General features: G+C 36.7%; 2 protein-coding genes across 14 annotated transcripts; one reads left to right on the top strand and one right to left on the bottom strand.

The window, feature by feature from the left end:
- The first annotated feature begins 825 nt into the window (after positions 1–825).
- Positions 826–11,656, top strand: LOC124846129 (Zim17-type zinc finger protein). 13 transcript variants are annotated; one of them, XR_015785243.1, is made up of 6 exons: positions 827–992; positions 1,058–1,178; positions 2,274–2,402; positions 8,969–9,052; positions 10,415–10,481; positions 10,573–11,261. XR_015785243.1 is itself a non-coding variant. In XM_088110838.1 (5 exons), the coding sequence occupies exons 1-4, from the start codon at positions 883–885 to the stop codon at positions 10,441–10,443; spliced, it is 393 nt and encodes a 130-aa protein (XP_087966964.1). In that variant the 5' UTR covers positions 826–882; the 3' UTR covers positions 10,444–10,481; positions 10,573–11,261. The 13 variants fall into 13 exon arrangements, 7 of the variants coding, with proteins under 7 accessions (XP_087966964.1, XP_087966965.1, XP_087966963.1 ...); XR_015785244.1 differs by having other exon boundaries at positions 10,584–11,261; XR_015785241.1 differs by lacking the exon at positions 8,969–9,052 and having other exon boundaries at positions 826–992; positions 10,411–10,773; positions 10,869–11,261.
- Positions 11,657–12,569: 913 nt separating this feature from the next.
- AGP19 (arabinogalactan protein 19) lies at positions 12,570–13,694 on the bottom strand. The gene is made up of 2 exons (XM_047319126.2): positions 12,981–13,694; positions 12,570–12,864 (listed from the first exon to the last, which is right to left on the bottom strand). The coding sequence occupies exons 1-2, from the start codon at positions 13,692–13,694 to the stop codon at positions 12,766–12,768; spliced, it is 813 nt and encodes a 270-aa protein (XP_047175082.2). The 3' UTR covers positions 12,570–12,765.
- Positions 13,695–13,849: the final 155 nt, after the last annotated feature.

The raw sequence follows: 13,849 nt of genomic DNA on the forward strand, positions 1-13,849 counted from the left end.
TTCCTTTTTAAAACTACAACATAAAATTAAAGATTAAGCTAATCATATTATAATTATTATTTTTGAAAGTATTAATACGTAGAATATATTATTTTTTAAGTAAATAGTAGATTCATCACTAAATAATAATTTTGGTTCAATAAATGTTGATGTATTTTATTTTCATATAATAAGAAAAATTACAATATTAATAAAAAGTTTTATTTGAATGATTAAGATAATTGCCACATGTTTAAGCCTTGGTATGTGTCATATATTATATATAAACTTTTTTCTAATCACACATGCAACAACAATCAAGATCAAACATGTTCAATTATCTTGATTATTATCAAAGTTAGAATAAAATTAAGATAATTAAAACGTTTGTATTAAAACTTAATTTTTTATTTTTTATTAAATAAAAAATAAAATATATCAATATTTATTGTATTGAATCAATTATTTATTTTTAATTTCTTTTATAAAATTTCAAACTTCTCAATTTCCAAGGAGTTTTTATTTAATAGTATTTTAAACAAACACACTTTTATATATTTCGTTTTTTTTTTTAATTTGAAAATATTATTTCCCTTTAAAAGTATGTGAACAGTAAGTTTCAATTTAAAATATAAATATTTACTATTATATAATTAAAATTTATAACGAGTTTTTTAAACACATAATTATATTTACAATTAATAATTTTAATTATAATATAAATTAATTTCAAGATTAATATTTTTTTAAAGAAATAGTAAAGTCGAATTTTAAATTTCAAATAAAAGACAAAATGAAAACACTAGGGTTCAAATCTGAGAAAAAAAATATATAAAATCACTGTACCCTCTCTTATTTCCCACAAACTCACTCTGAGAATTTTTTCATACAAACTAATTATCAATGGCGGCAAGCGCACTGTACAGTGGAACTGTGTTTGTTCCTCCTCTCTACCATAAAACCCCTAAACATGTTCGCTCTATCTGCTTCAATCCTTCTATTAGCCTCCCTAGGTTAGTTTTCCATCAAAACCCCCTTTTCTTTCTTTACAGATTGAACCCTAACATTTTTCTTTCAGGTCAAGATTTTGTGCAATAGTGGCAGCACCGTCGCTTTCTCGTCGGGTGTTTAGAGTACATGGGTTGATGGATGATGAATCTGGGACTGCCCCAAAACCAGAATCACCAAATTCTGAAGCGGTCAGGGAGTTATTTTGTTATCATTGATATCAGTATCAATATTATTATTAATTTGTCCTCAAATAAATTACACTACCGGTTATATATCACTATCTTGGCGAAGTTATTTTTAAAAATAATAGTTTAAGTGATACTTTCTGTTTTTTCTTAATTCCAGGAAGAGAAACCTTAGATTACAATCATTTTGAGAGAAAGGGAGCATTATTATATGCACTGTGAACTAGAAATTATTGTAAGTATCACTTTTAAAATGCTTATCGTAAAATCAGCAAACTCACTACTTACATGCATGTAATTGGAGGATAGTGTAAAAGCTTTTGCAATGTAAGTACATAACAGTTTTTTTTTTTTTTCTACTGTAAATCAACAACGAATTTAATATAAATCCGTAGTAAGTATAAAACTTGCTTCATATATATATATATATATATATATATATATATATATATATATATATATATATATATATATATATATATAATAATAATAATAACATTTCCACATTTTACTATGTTATCCTATTCTTGAATATAGTATAACGATTGCATGGACTCTTATTTAATGTCTGTGTAAAAATGTTACCTTGAAGTATATATAAATTAAACTCATAAAATAGGAAGAAAAAACGAGTTATTGTATGGTTTTTAGTTTTTTTTTTCTGACTGATTGTATTTTGACTACTTTTGGTTATATTTTGTTAAATTTTTGTTTAATAATTATTACAAAAATGTTATGTTGTTTTAACTCTGTTTTGTAAGCTCAAATATTGTCTCCACTATGGCTTGTCAGTTTTTTTTTTTTTTTATTTGTCTCGATTCATTTTTCCCATCCATCAGGGTATGATTCATTCTTGTTATTAACTGGCTATCACTTCATTATGTAGTTGTAAATCTAAAATAAGAAGAGTTGATTTTAGTTTACTCCATAATGATATTCTGGAGGCAAACGCATTTTTTGATTAGTTGTTATGGACGTACAGTCTTGATTGTATCTTTCACTTGGTGGTAGAAATCATGTTGCATGATCTTCGTCACAAATAATAGTTTTGTCTATAGTTATTTGATATTGATATATACTTACGCTTTGCATTTGCAGAGTGCTAGTATTGACTTGAATCTTCCAAGACGAAGTTTGCTTGTACAGTTTACATGTTGTGAGTGTGGTGAAAGAACAAAGAGGCTAGTGAACCGGCTAGCTTATGAAAGGGGTGCTGTTTTTGTTCAGGTATCTATTATTTCTTGTCTCTTTGTGATCATTTATGATGATTTGTATATTTAACGGTTTTGTCTAAAAGGTGTTGGCATTCTCTTTTTTCTTTGAATAATGTTTTCATGGTTGCCCATTGTCCAATATTTGATTAAACTTTTTTATATGTTTATGACTCATGATTGGTGTTCTCTAGATGATTAAGTGTGGGATTGGGGACAGGGATCTCCCCACAAGGGTGGGCAAAATACATTTTGTACAAGATATGCTGGAACCTTAGTTTGATATCATGTGTTTTGGGTGTAGGGTCGAATATTTCCACAAAACACACTTTCACAATTTACTTCAAGTTAGCTTAGGTAATTCTGAATGTCTTTGGTCAAAATCCTTCCTTGCTTGTATTCCAAACTGTCCAGGTGTACCTGCAAAGGAATTTCGATGCTTAAGTTAATAATCAGTCCGATCGGGAGTCAACGCAAAATCTTAAATTCGCAATAAATGCAATCACCTAACTCTTACCTATGACCTCTATTTATAGGTTTCAAGATGGGCTCGAAATTAGCAAAACCCTAATCACAGCCGAATCATGGCCCGTCACTCACTAAGTAATGCTTATCAGTAATCTTGATTTGAAGTGATGTTTTAGGGATGGTCATTGTTGGAGGGTTTTCCATTCTTCCATGACCGTTTGGTTGGTGCACCGCTCACTTTGATTTCGTGACGCGTGGTGGATTCTGGCCTCTTCGGCCAATCATTCCTTCCCGGTGTCCTCTTTCGGGCAGTCGCATCGTATGGTCGGCTGGCAATACGATACAATATGTATTGCCCCAGGCATTATCCCAAACATAACTTTTGAAGAAGAGTTGTTTCATTCTGTTTTCAGTGCCTATTGCAAAATAAGAAATAGTTTTAAGATTCAGAAAGTGAAACATAATGCTTTTGGTTGATGAATTTACTATTGTTTTATTCTCTAAGATGACGGTTTCTGCATTTAGAACAAATTTGGCAAAAAATAAATAAATTGGTAGATTGAGGATATCTGTATTCTTGCAGAGTTGCAGTTTTGGAAATATAATTATAGGTGGAAATGAAGCTAATACTTTGGGAAAAGACCAAGGGTTAAATACAATATATGATGTTTTGGACAAAGTTCATACAACCACATATAAGGAACTGTGAAAATTAGGTCAAATACAAAAAAAGGGAGGGTTGAGTTGTCCATTAAATTCTTTTGCAATAATTAGGTCTAATAATTTGCAAGAACAACTTTTGACATGGTGAAAAAGAATCTCCTTCTTTGACTTGAGATCTAAAACAGAGAAAAATAGTTCTAAAGGGCTTGAAAGACCCTTCTCAGTTCTATCATTTATATAGATAAAAATATGATACAATACATAGATGAAAGATGAAGAGATTGTCCTAGACTGCTAGGAACAATCATTATAGATACCCCAACACACAACTGCCTACTTTAGGCTCTGCTATACTAGGTAGACTTAATAATTATTCTAACACTCCCCCTCAAGCTGGAGCATACAGATTGTATGTACCAAGCTTGGAACAAATAAACTCAATCCGAGGTCCCCTTAACGACTTAGTCAACACATCTGCGAGTTGGTCATTTGATCCAACAAACTCAGTACATATTTCTTTTGACAATAATTTTTCCCGAACAAAATGACAATCAATTTCTATATGTTTGGTTCTCTCGTGAAACACTGGATTTGATGCAATGTGAAGAGCAGCTTGGTTATCACAATACATCTTCATACTCTGGATGTTACAGAAGTCAAGCTCTTGAAGGAACTGCTTCACCCATATAAGTTCACATGTTAATGAAGCCATTGCCCTATATTCAGCTTCAGCTGTTGATCGAGCCACTACATTTTGTTTCTTACTTTTCCATGAGATAATGTTTCCTCCAAGGAAAACACAATATCCAGTAGTAGATCGTCTATCAATAGGAGAACCTGCCCAATCAGCATCACAATATCCTGATACTTGAAGGCTTCCTTTTTCTTCATATAACAGCCCTTGCCCTGGAGCCTTTTTCACATACCTTAGAATTCGAATGATAGCATTCCAATGGCCAACACATGGAGCTTGCATAAACTGACTAACCACTCCAACTGCAAAAGATAGATCCGGCCTTGTAATAGTGAGATAGATTAGTTTTCCAACTAGCCTCCTATATCTCTCCGGGTCGGAGAATAATTCACCTCCTTCTGTTGTTAATTTCTGATTTGGATCCATAGGGCTATCAACCGGTCTACAATCAATCATGCCTGTTTCTTGCAAAATATCCAGAGCATACTTCCTTTGGGAGATTACAACTCCATCTTTTGACTGAGCTACTTCAATGCCTAGGAAGTATTTGAGGCTCCCAAGATCCTTGGTTTGAAAATGTTTACACAAGTACTCCTTCAATTGAGATATTCCAGCAGCATCATTTCCTGTAATAACTATATCATCAACATATACTATCAAGTAAACACATTTCGCGGGAGACGAATGATAATAAAAGACTGAATGATCTGCTTCACTGCGTTTTAGCCCAAATTTTTGAATAATGGAGCTAAACTTTCCAAACCAAGCACGTGGTGATTGCTTGAGCCCATATAGAGATCGGTTCAATTTACAAACCATACCAGACTCCCCCTGAGCAACAAACCCCGGAGGTTGCTCCATATACACTTCTTCCTCAAGATCACCATGGAGAAAGGCATTTTTGATATCCAACTGATGAAGTGGCCAATGACGAATGGCAGCCATGGCAAAGAACAATCGAATGGTAGTCATCTTGGCCACGGGAGAAAAGGTGTCACAATAATCAAGACCATAAACCTGAGTGTACCCTTTTGCAACCAGTCGGGCTTTGAGCCTATCAATGTCACCATTAGGGCCGACTTTAATGGCATATACCCATCGACAACCAACAGCCTTTTTGCCCGGGGGAAGTGGCACAAGCTCCCAAGTATGACTGTGGTCAAGAGCCTGCATTTCTTCAATCATGGCTTGTCGCCATCCAGGATGATCAAGTGCTTCTTTCACATTTTTAGGAATAACCACAGGAGATATTGAGGATAAAAGGGAATAAAAGGAGGGCGACACTCGGTGATAACTAAGAAAATTATAAATGGGATGAGGGTTGCGAGTGGAACGAGTACCTTTTCTGAGAGCAATGGGCCAACCAGAATCATCTTCACCAGGAGGCGTGACAGGAGATGGTGACGGAGAAGAATCTGAAGGAGGAGATCCACCATTTGCTGGAAGAGGATTACTCACCGGGGTACTATGTCGAAGGATATCAGTATGGGGAGAGGAAGGTTCGGGAGGACCTTGGGTATGACTTGGACTGACTGAGGGATTGGAGATATTAGACTCAACCACTGGAAGAGGAAGGACCTGGTGGAGGATATGAACATCTTGAATAGAGGGCGAGAAGAAAGGTGTCTATTCAAAGAAGGTAACATAGGCAGACATGTAGTACTTTTTGGTTTCAGGGGAGTAACACCGGTACCCTTTCTGAAGCTGAGAATAGCCCAAAAAGACACATTTGATCGCACGAGCAGAGAGCTTGTCGAGCCCCGGAGACATGTCGTGAACAAAACAAACACAACCAAAGACGCGAGGAGAGGTGTGAAAGAGAGGATCATTGGGAAAGAGAATGGAGAAAGGGACTTTATTATTGAGGGAGGAGGAGGGCATCCTATTAATAAGAAAACATGCAGTTAAGATGGCATCCCCCAGTGATGAACAGGAATATGAGCACTAAGCAAAAGGGTACGAGCCGTTTCAACCAAGTGTCTATTTTTTCTTTCGGCTATACCATTTTGCTGGGGTGTATGAGGACAAGTGGACTGATGTAAAATACCATGGGAGCTAAGAAGTGAAGAAAAAGTTAATGAGAAATACTCTTTAGCATTATCACTTCTTAAGACTTTAATTACATGACCAAATTGGTTCTTGATTTCATTCAAAAAGGATGTGAAAATGGGTAACAATTCAGAGCGATCTTTCATTAGATAAACCCAAGTACATCTAGAATACTCATCAATAAAAGTAACAAAATACCTAAAACCAAAAGAAGAGACGCGACTAGGTCCCCAGACATCAGAATGAATAATAGAGAAACTAGAAGTACACATTGATTGAGACCTTTTGGGAAAGACAGATCTAACATGTTTTCCTAGTTGACAGGACTCACATTCTAAAGTCTGAAGACCACTAAGTTCAGGACACATCTTTTTTAACTTTGACAAGTGAGGATGGCCAAACCGATCATGTAACACTTTAGGGGGAAGAGCTGCAACACAAGATACCCGTGGGCGAGATCCAAAATGGTATAAACCTCCAGCTTCATATCCTTCTCCAATCTGTCTCCCCGAGCCACGCTCCTGTATAACAAAAGATTTTGAATCGAAAGTTATTGAACAATGTAACATTTTGGTTAACTGACTTAGGGAAATTAAATTGAATGGACAGTTAGGGACAAAAAGAACAGATTTCAGAGTTAGAGAGGGAGACAGGGAGACTTGACCGACTCCCTTTGAACAAGTTTTAGAGCCATTTGCAAGGGTAATGAAATGGGGTTTTTCTTGGAGGGAAAGGGTTGAGAACAATGAGGTATTACCAGAAATGTGATCCGAAGCACCCGAGTCAATTACCCATGAATTTAGACCTTCCATGGATTGAGACATGCAAGCTGTGGACATACTTGGGGATTGAGATGATTGCGCCAAACTATTAGACCTTAATCGCAGATACTCTTGATACTCTTCCTCAGTGAACTTGGAGTTGGAAGTGGAAGTTTCAGCCTTAGAGATATTGACGGTTTTTGAAGGAAAGCCATGCAAGGAGTAGCAGTTTTCTTGGGTGTGACCCACCCTCTTACAGTAAGAGCATTGTGGACGTCCCCGACCTCCACGTCCTCCTCCTCTAGTGCCACGTCCTCCTCTTCCTCGCGTGGCAACCATGACAGATGGTTCCATTGTTTCATAAGCTTCCTGAGACTGAGGCACAGGAACACGAAGAAGACGTGTGGTCAAGGCTTCCAAGGAAGGGACCTCATGACTTGTCAGAAGTTGATCTCTGATATGATTCATATCTGGATGCAAAGCACGGAGGATCATCACCATATAATACTTGTCAAGCTTCTTTTTGATATCTTCTGAAGATTCCGCTTCCAAGAACATTCTCAATTCTTCCACAGCTGCTTGGGCTTCAGTCATGAATGAAACCATATCATGGTCTGTCATTTTGAGACAGGCGAGCTTGTTTGCGGTATCATAGAGACGTTGAATATCATTAGCATAAATGCTTTGAGCTTTCTTCCAAAAAGTGTGACATGTCTTGAAGGCTCTAAGAGATATCAAAAGTCGGGGTTCCACAGATTGCCACAATAGGGCACACAATTGGAAATCAGCTTGTTTCCATTGTTCAGCTTTGTCAGAAGGTACTTGGCTCCCATCCTGCTCAAGGTGGTCATAATGTCCTTGACCAAGGAACCACATTTCCACAGCAGCAGACCAAGACAGATAATTCTTTCCGTTTAACTTTTCGGAAGTAATGGAGGGACTTCCAGAGAAAGAAAGAGCACTTCCAGACGCCATTCTGTGATAAAAGCAGGAGAAAGAACCAGAAAAACCGTGAAGAACCAGAAAAACGTGAAGAACCAGCGAAAAACCTAGGGTTGCTCACGGTTTTCTTCAAGGGGGAGCTTCTGGACACACCAAAGTGAGATTTTGAGGGGCAGAACGGACAGAGGAGCAGAGGGCGACAGCTACCGAGGTGGCGCGGCGACTTTCCGGTGAGCGGAGGGCGGCGCGTGTACAGCACGCGCCTGATCGCAGCGCACAAAGAGGCGGCGCGTGGCGGAGCGTGGAGGAGAATCAGGCGAGCCCACCGGTGGGGTTGGCCGTCGCGTGAAGAGGCGAACCAGATCTAGTGGTCGCCGGACGGAACTGTGACGGCGGACGGCGGAGAACGGCGGCGGACGGCGGCGAACGGTGGTGGACAGCAGCGGACAAATGTTGTATGGCGGACAACCAAGTTGGAGAGCTCCAAACTGCAGTTGACAGCTGCAGATAATGGCGAGACAGCCGCGGACAACGGCGAACGGCACCGGACAGGTGCAAACAGCAGTGACAGTGCTGGTGGACAGGAAACCAGAGCAGGATGAACCTGCTCTGATACCAACTTGAGATCTAAAACAGAGAAAAATAGTTCTAAAGGGCTTGAAAGACCCTTCTCAGTTCTATCATTTATATAGATAAAAATATGATACAATACATAGATGAAAGATGAAGAGATTGTCCTAGACTGCTAGGAACAATCATTATAGATACCCCAACACACAACTGCCTACTTTAGGCCCTGCTATACTAGGTAGACTTAATAATTATTCTAACAGACACGTTAGACAATAGTGTGATAATATGTAATTTAAAATAGTTAAAAGATGAGATATATTTACTCTTTAGGTTTTTATATTAGTTTGTATAGTTAATACTACAATTGTTTATCAACTCGTTCAAGTTTCACTATGCAACTACTCTTGGCTAAACTGAGTATTGTGTGGACAGGGAGGCACCATTGACTAAAACATGATTACAAAGAAAGTGATCAAAAGATCAGAATGATGCGAACTAAAAAAGGATGAATACAGGGTTAGTGTTCTATCTAAAGGAATTTCATAGGCTAGAGCACAAGATTGTTGCAAGCGTATTCACTTAAAAGATTCTTATGTGGCATCAATCTTTCTTCTTGAATTTATAGAAGTCTTGAGAAATATAACCATTGCAAATCCTTTCTTGTCGTTGTGTAGTCTTGAAGTGTTCTTTGTACTTCAAGAGTTGCAATAAATGCTCTTTATGCAACAGTTAATGCAAGTTTCTTCTTCAAGATATCTTTGGTATAAAACATGACTTATCAAACCTAGGTCAAATAAATTTTATCTAATTGAGTAAAACTCAAGACAGTTCACGGTGGATGATCTATGCAAAGGTCTCAGACAGTCTTTTTAGAGTTGCTGATTTTTGACAACTTTGACACTATGAGAGATCTTAGATGTTGATGTTTCTTGTGAGATCTTCTTGTTGGTCAGATGAAAGAATATTCTTTGCAAAAATGTAGTATAAGCATTTATAAGTTGATTTACATGGAGCAACTTCTCAAATTTGTTACTTAGGAGGAGTTTTTTGGATTGGTATTTGGTCTTCTATGTCGTCTTCACAAATTATTAACAATTTGGTGTCACTCGAGTGCAGAAGTAGATATTTTTACTAAGCTTTATTGATTATATTAGTAATAAGCTTGGTACATACGATTTGTATGCACAAGCTTGAGGGAGAGTGTTAGATATATTATCTTTATCTTTTTTTTATCTTTTATCTTTAGTTAGTTATTATTTCTTATTTGTATTTTGGGCTTAGTTCATATTTAATAGAAGAACCCTATGTGTATATTACACACAAGGGAGCTTAATCCTATACATAGTTTTTACTATATTCAATAGATTGCAAAAGAAATGTCACAACGAGTAACTGTAAGATAGTTTAATTTTTCAACTAATCTTTTACACTTCTCAAGATCTAAAAGGAGCTTCCACTGATTAGTTAGGAGTTTGGCATTGGGATTCCTGTATCTATCAATAGGCTTTGAATTCTTTAACCTAATTTTCTCCAAAATATCCAATACATATTTCTTTTGCACTTATGAACAATGGGTTCATGGTAGAGGCAAGGATTAAACTTAGCTCTAAAATATAAGAGAAAGAAGCATAGATTGAATTCCTAATGTGTATTAAGCACATAGGGTTTATGTATTTATAAATATGAAAATACAAAGAGATGGGTTTAAGCCTGTTACATCTAACACTATTAATTAGTTTGATCTTGATCTTTTATGTTGCTCGAAAGCATGGCAATGGAATTGTCGATATCTATCTCTATCTCTTCTATCTCTTCCTATCTGTTAGTTCTTTCCTTCACTCCTTTAGATGATGGTTGGTTTAACTCCCTTGAAGTCAGGCATCTTGATAACTTTCATGCATCAGTAGTCTGACCGAGTAAGCAACTCTCTTTGTAGTGACTCCAGGTAGGAATCTTACCTGCTGATACTCTTATGGAATTGGGAATCTGTTTTGAGATATGGACATTGAGAGCAACTAACTGCCATTATTTCAAAGCTTATTTATAGATGGAGACCTGGTTCCTGGTAAAGCATCATTCTCTGGGCAAGACTAAGAGGTTGAAAGAAAGAATTAGATAGCTCAGCATCTACTGAAGTTGATTCCTTGTCTTTGATTATGGAGATTGAGTTTCACAACCCAGCTCCCCCGCTTGAAAGCTTCCTCTTTATGACATACCTGCCTTTCCCACCATTACAAGCAAGCCCTCTTTTTGGTCATTTCTAAAAGAAAGAATTGATTGACAAATCTCCATGTTAACTCCTCTAATGGATTTCTTGGCTTGAAACTTTCAGTTCTCTTACTCCACGACAGGGCTTTCCCTCATATGGTACGCTTTATAGAAGGTTCTTTCTGTCCAATACGGGCCAGCAACTCTCAGCTGGAAGAAGATTGACTGCATTGCCAAATTCCAACTCTGCTTTTAGCTCCGTGCCATATGAAACGCCACGTTTATGTGTATTTGGCATATTAATACGCAACATATCTTTATTCTGTAAATTATTAGCATGGAATACCAAATTTTCTCTCACAACAGAATAAAATTTCCAGCCATTTACCCTCTCCTAGAATGTGTTTGGTGCTGAAAATTTAACTGGATTTCATGCTTGTTCTGAAAATTTAATAACTTATGGAATGGCTAGTGAATTTGATATTGAATGCAAGTGTTAAAAAAGTTAATTTGTGTCCATGGTGTTGCGGCCAGTTATGTGGTTACCTTTTAATCTTGTGTTGCTGAGTATGCCTTTTTGTTTTTCAAACCGTATCTTATTTTCTCACTTTCCATATAGATACTTTGTAAAATTAATATTATGCGAACACGTATTCTATGTAAATGATTTGAATTTCATCTTGCTAGTGTGCAGGATGTCAACGGTATCACAAATTAGTTGATAATCTTGGGCTTATCACAGAGTATGACTTTCGGGAGAAAAGAAACATCGACTCAGAAACTGATCGAGTTTGATGTAATAACTTGTAAAAGTAGAGACATTTGGGCTTATTATTTTCAAAATTAAAAAATTTAGATCCATTACTATTTCTGAGAAAAAGAAAAATCATAATCATAGATTCTCATTATTCAGTTCTATGCACCTGAAATAATTCTATAGTTTGCAAAACAAGATACCTCACTAAAACGAATCCGTGGTTACCATGAGATTGCTAGCAGCTGTAGCCAGTCACAGCCAGCAAAACAGTAATATCTAAGCTGATATATTTCTCCCTTTCTGGGGTTTGATGGTGCCGCATTCTGAGAGGTGAAAAAAATTATCAAAACAGTGTGATACTGAGATCATATTTTAGAATTTGTTTAATAAGAATTCATTTTTTACCTAAAATAGTTTCTTTTAATTAAAATATTGTTTTAACAAATTTATACATAAATACTTTTAAAAAATGGAAATACATAGATTAAAGTAAAATAAGTTTGTTCACAAATTAAAACCAAATTATAAGTTAAAAAATTATATTTCTTTACGTTAACGTGAAAAAAAATTTGACAAATTAGCTTATGAACGAGTTAATTTTAATTTATGAATAAACTAATTTGATCTTATAAATTTATTTTATTTAAAATAAAATTCTTTAGAAATGCTTATTGAAATGTTAGGTTAAATACTTTTAGTCAATTAACTAGTGAAATTAAAATTCATTCATATTGAAACTTTGATATATTTGAATTTTTAAATTTAAAGAAAATATATATATAATTTTTTTAATTTAATGTTAAAATATTTTAACATGATAAACAAGTTTTTCGATTATTATTAAAACAAAAATATATCAAACAGTATTAAGTAAAACGTGGTTGTGATGTCTTGCTTTATTCTTTTATTCTTTATAGCAAAAGTAATCTTTTACATTTCACCTTCCTGTTCTGCAGGATATGTCTATATTAGTTAAAAATCTTGAACTTACCATGGAGTTACATTAGAGACAAAATAAAAATAAACATACAGAAACTGATCATGTTTGATGTAACAAGACTAGAGGCATTTTGTTTGACATTTCCTGATTATTTCAATAATTCAAAAATGCATATCCATTAATACTTCTGAGCAAAGATCACAAAAAAATAAAATAAGAATCATAGGTATAGATTCTCATTATTTAGATCTATGCACATTAAAAATTTGATATTTTGCAAACCAAATAACTCATTAAAGTGAATCCTTGGTCACCATGAAATTGCTAGCAGCTGTAGCCGGTCACAGCCAGAAAAACAGCAGCTGCAAGCCCAGCTGTTGCCCATATATTTCTCCCTTGCTGGTGATTTGGTGGAGAAGCATTCTGTGAAAGGAGAAAAAAAAATGATCAAAACTGTGATACTGATGAGACAAATTGGTAAAGATGGCAAATATCCATATATGATTGTAATTTGGTATTTCACTAGACAAAGATATTACCAAATTCAGACTTGGTGATGGTGCTGGTGTTGTGTCTGATTCTGCTGTGGAATCAGGTGGTGCAGGTGGGCTTTTGCGGATAATGGTTGGTGCTGGAGCAGGTGCTTGATGTCTCCGGTGCCTGTGCCTGTGCCTTCTATGTTTATGTGATGATGGTGCCGGTGCTGGTACCTCTACTACTGGTGTTGGTGCCAGTGTTGGTGGTGGAGGAACAGGAGATGGAGTTGGAGCTGGCTTTGCTGGTGCAGGTGCTGGTGCTGGTGTTGCCTTTACTGGTGCAGGAGTTGGGGGTGTTATGGCTGGTGTCGGGGCTATCTTTGGTGGCGGCAATGGTGGTGGTGTAGCAACTGGTGGTGGCGGTAGTGGGGGTGGTGATGTGGGAGGTGAGACAGGAGATGGTTTTGGTGGTTGTGGTGGAGTTTGGGGTGGTGGGGCTTTGGGGCTTGAAGCTGGTGCAATCTTGGGAGAAGGTGGTGTCACAGGAGCTACAGTTGTAGGTGGTGGGGATGTTGTTGGTGGTGTGGTTGTGGTGGGAGGGGATGCCACCACTGTTGGTGGCTGTGTTGCCACCGGTGGTGTGGTAGAAGAGGGAGATGTTGCAGCTGGGGTTGTAGGTGGCAACTGCACTGGGGGCACAGTTGCAGGTGCTTGGGCATTGGAAGGTAGCTGGAAGCAGAGGCACACTAAAACCAATGACCAGAACACCACAGCCATTGTATGTTGAATGTTTGTGATGTGGTTGGAATGAAGAGAGTTTGCTTGTCTTATATATGACCTATTGAAAAGCACGAGGTTGAAACGTATGGAGTGAACTATCTGTGGAAGGAAGGATGTAGCCTTCATGTGATTGTGACATCATTTACACATTA

This window comes from Vigna umbellata, chromosome 3 (genome assembly GCF_029865625.1).
Source record: "Vigna umbellata cultivar VRB3 chromosome 3, Vumbellata_1.0, whole genome shotgun sequence".
Taxonomy (NCBI): Eukaryota; Viridiplantae; Streptophyta; class Magnoliopsida; order Fabales; family Fabaceae; genus Vigna; species Vigna umbellata.

Excerpts from the sequence above, each read along its gene's own strand:
- LOC124846129 (XM_088110835.1), top strand. The coding sequence starts at position 883 with ATGGCGGCAAGCGCACTGTACAGTGGAACTGTGTTTGTTCCTCCTCTC. Across the intron at positions 1,179-2,273 it reads AATCACCAAATTCTGAAGCG|AGTGCTAGTATTGACTTGAA; the intron begins GTCAGGGAGTTA and ends TTGCATTTGCAG. Across the intron at positions 2,403-11,431 it reads GGGGTGCTGTTTTTGTTCAG|TGTGCAGGATGTCAACGGTA; the intron begins GTATCTATTATT and ends TCATCTTGCTAG.
- AGP19 (XM_047319126.2), bottom strand. The coding sequence starts at position 13,694 with ATGGCTGTGGTGTTCTGGTCATTGGTTTTAGTGTGCCTCTGCTTCCAG. Across the intron at positions 12,865-12,980 it reads CATCACCAAGTCTGAATTTG|AATGCTTCTCCACCAAATCA; the intron begins GTAATATCTTTG and ends CTCCTTTCACAG.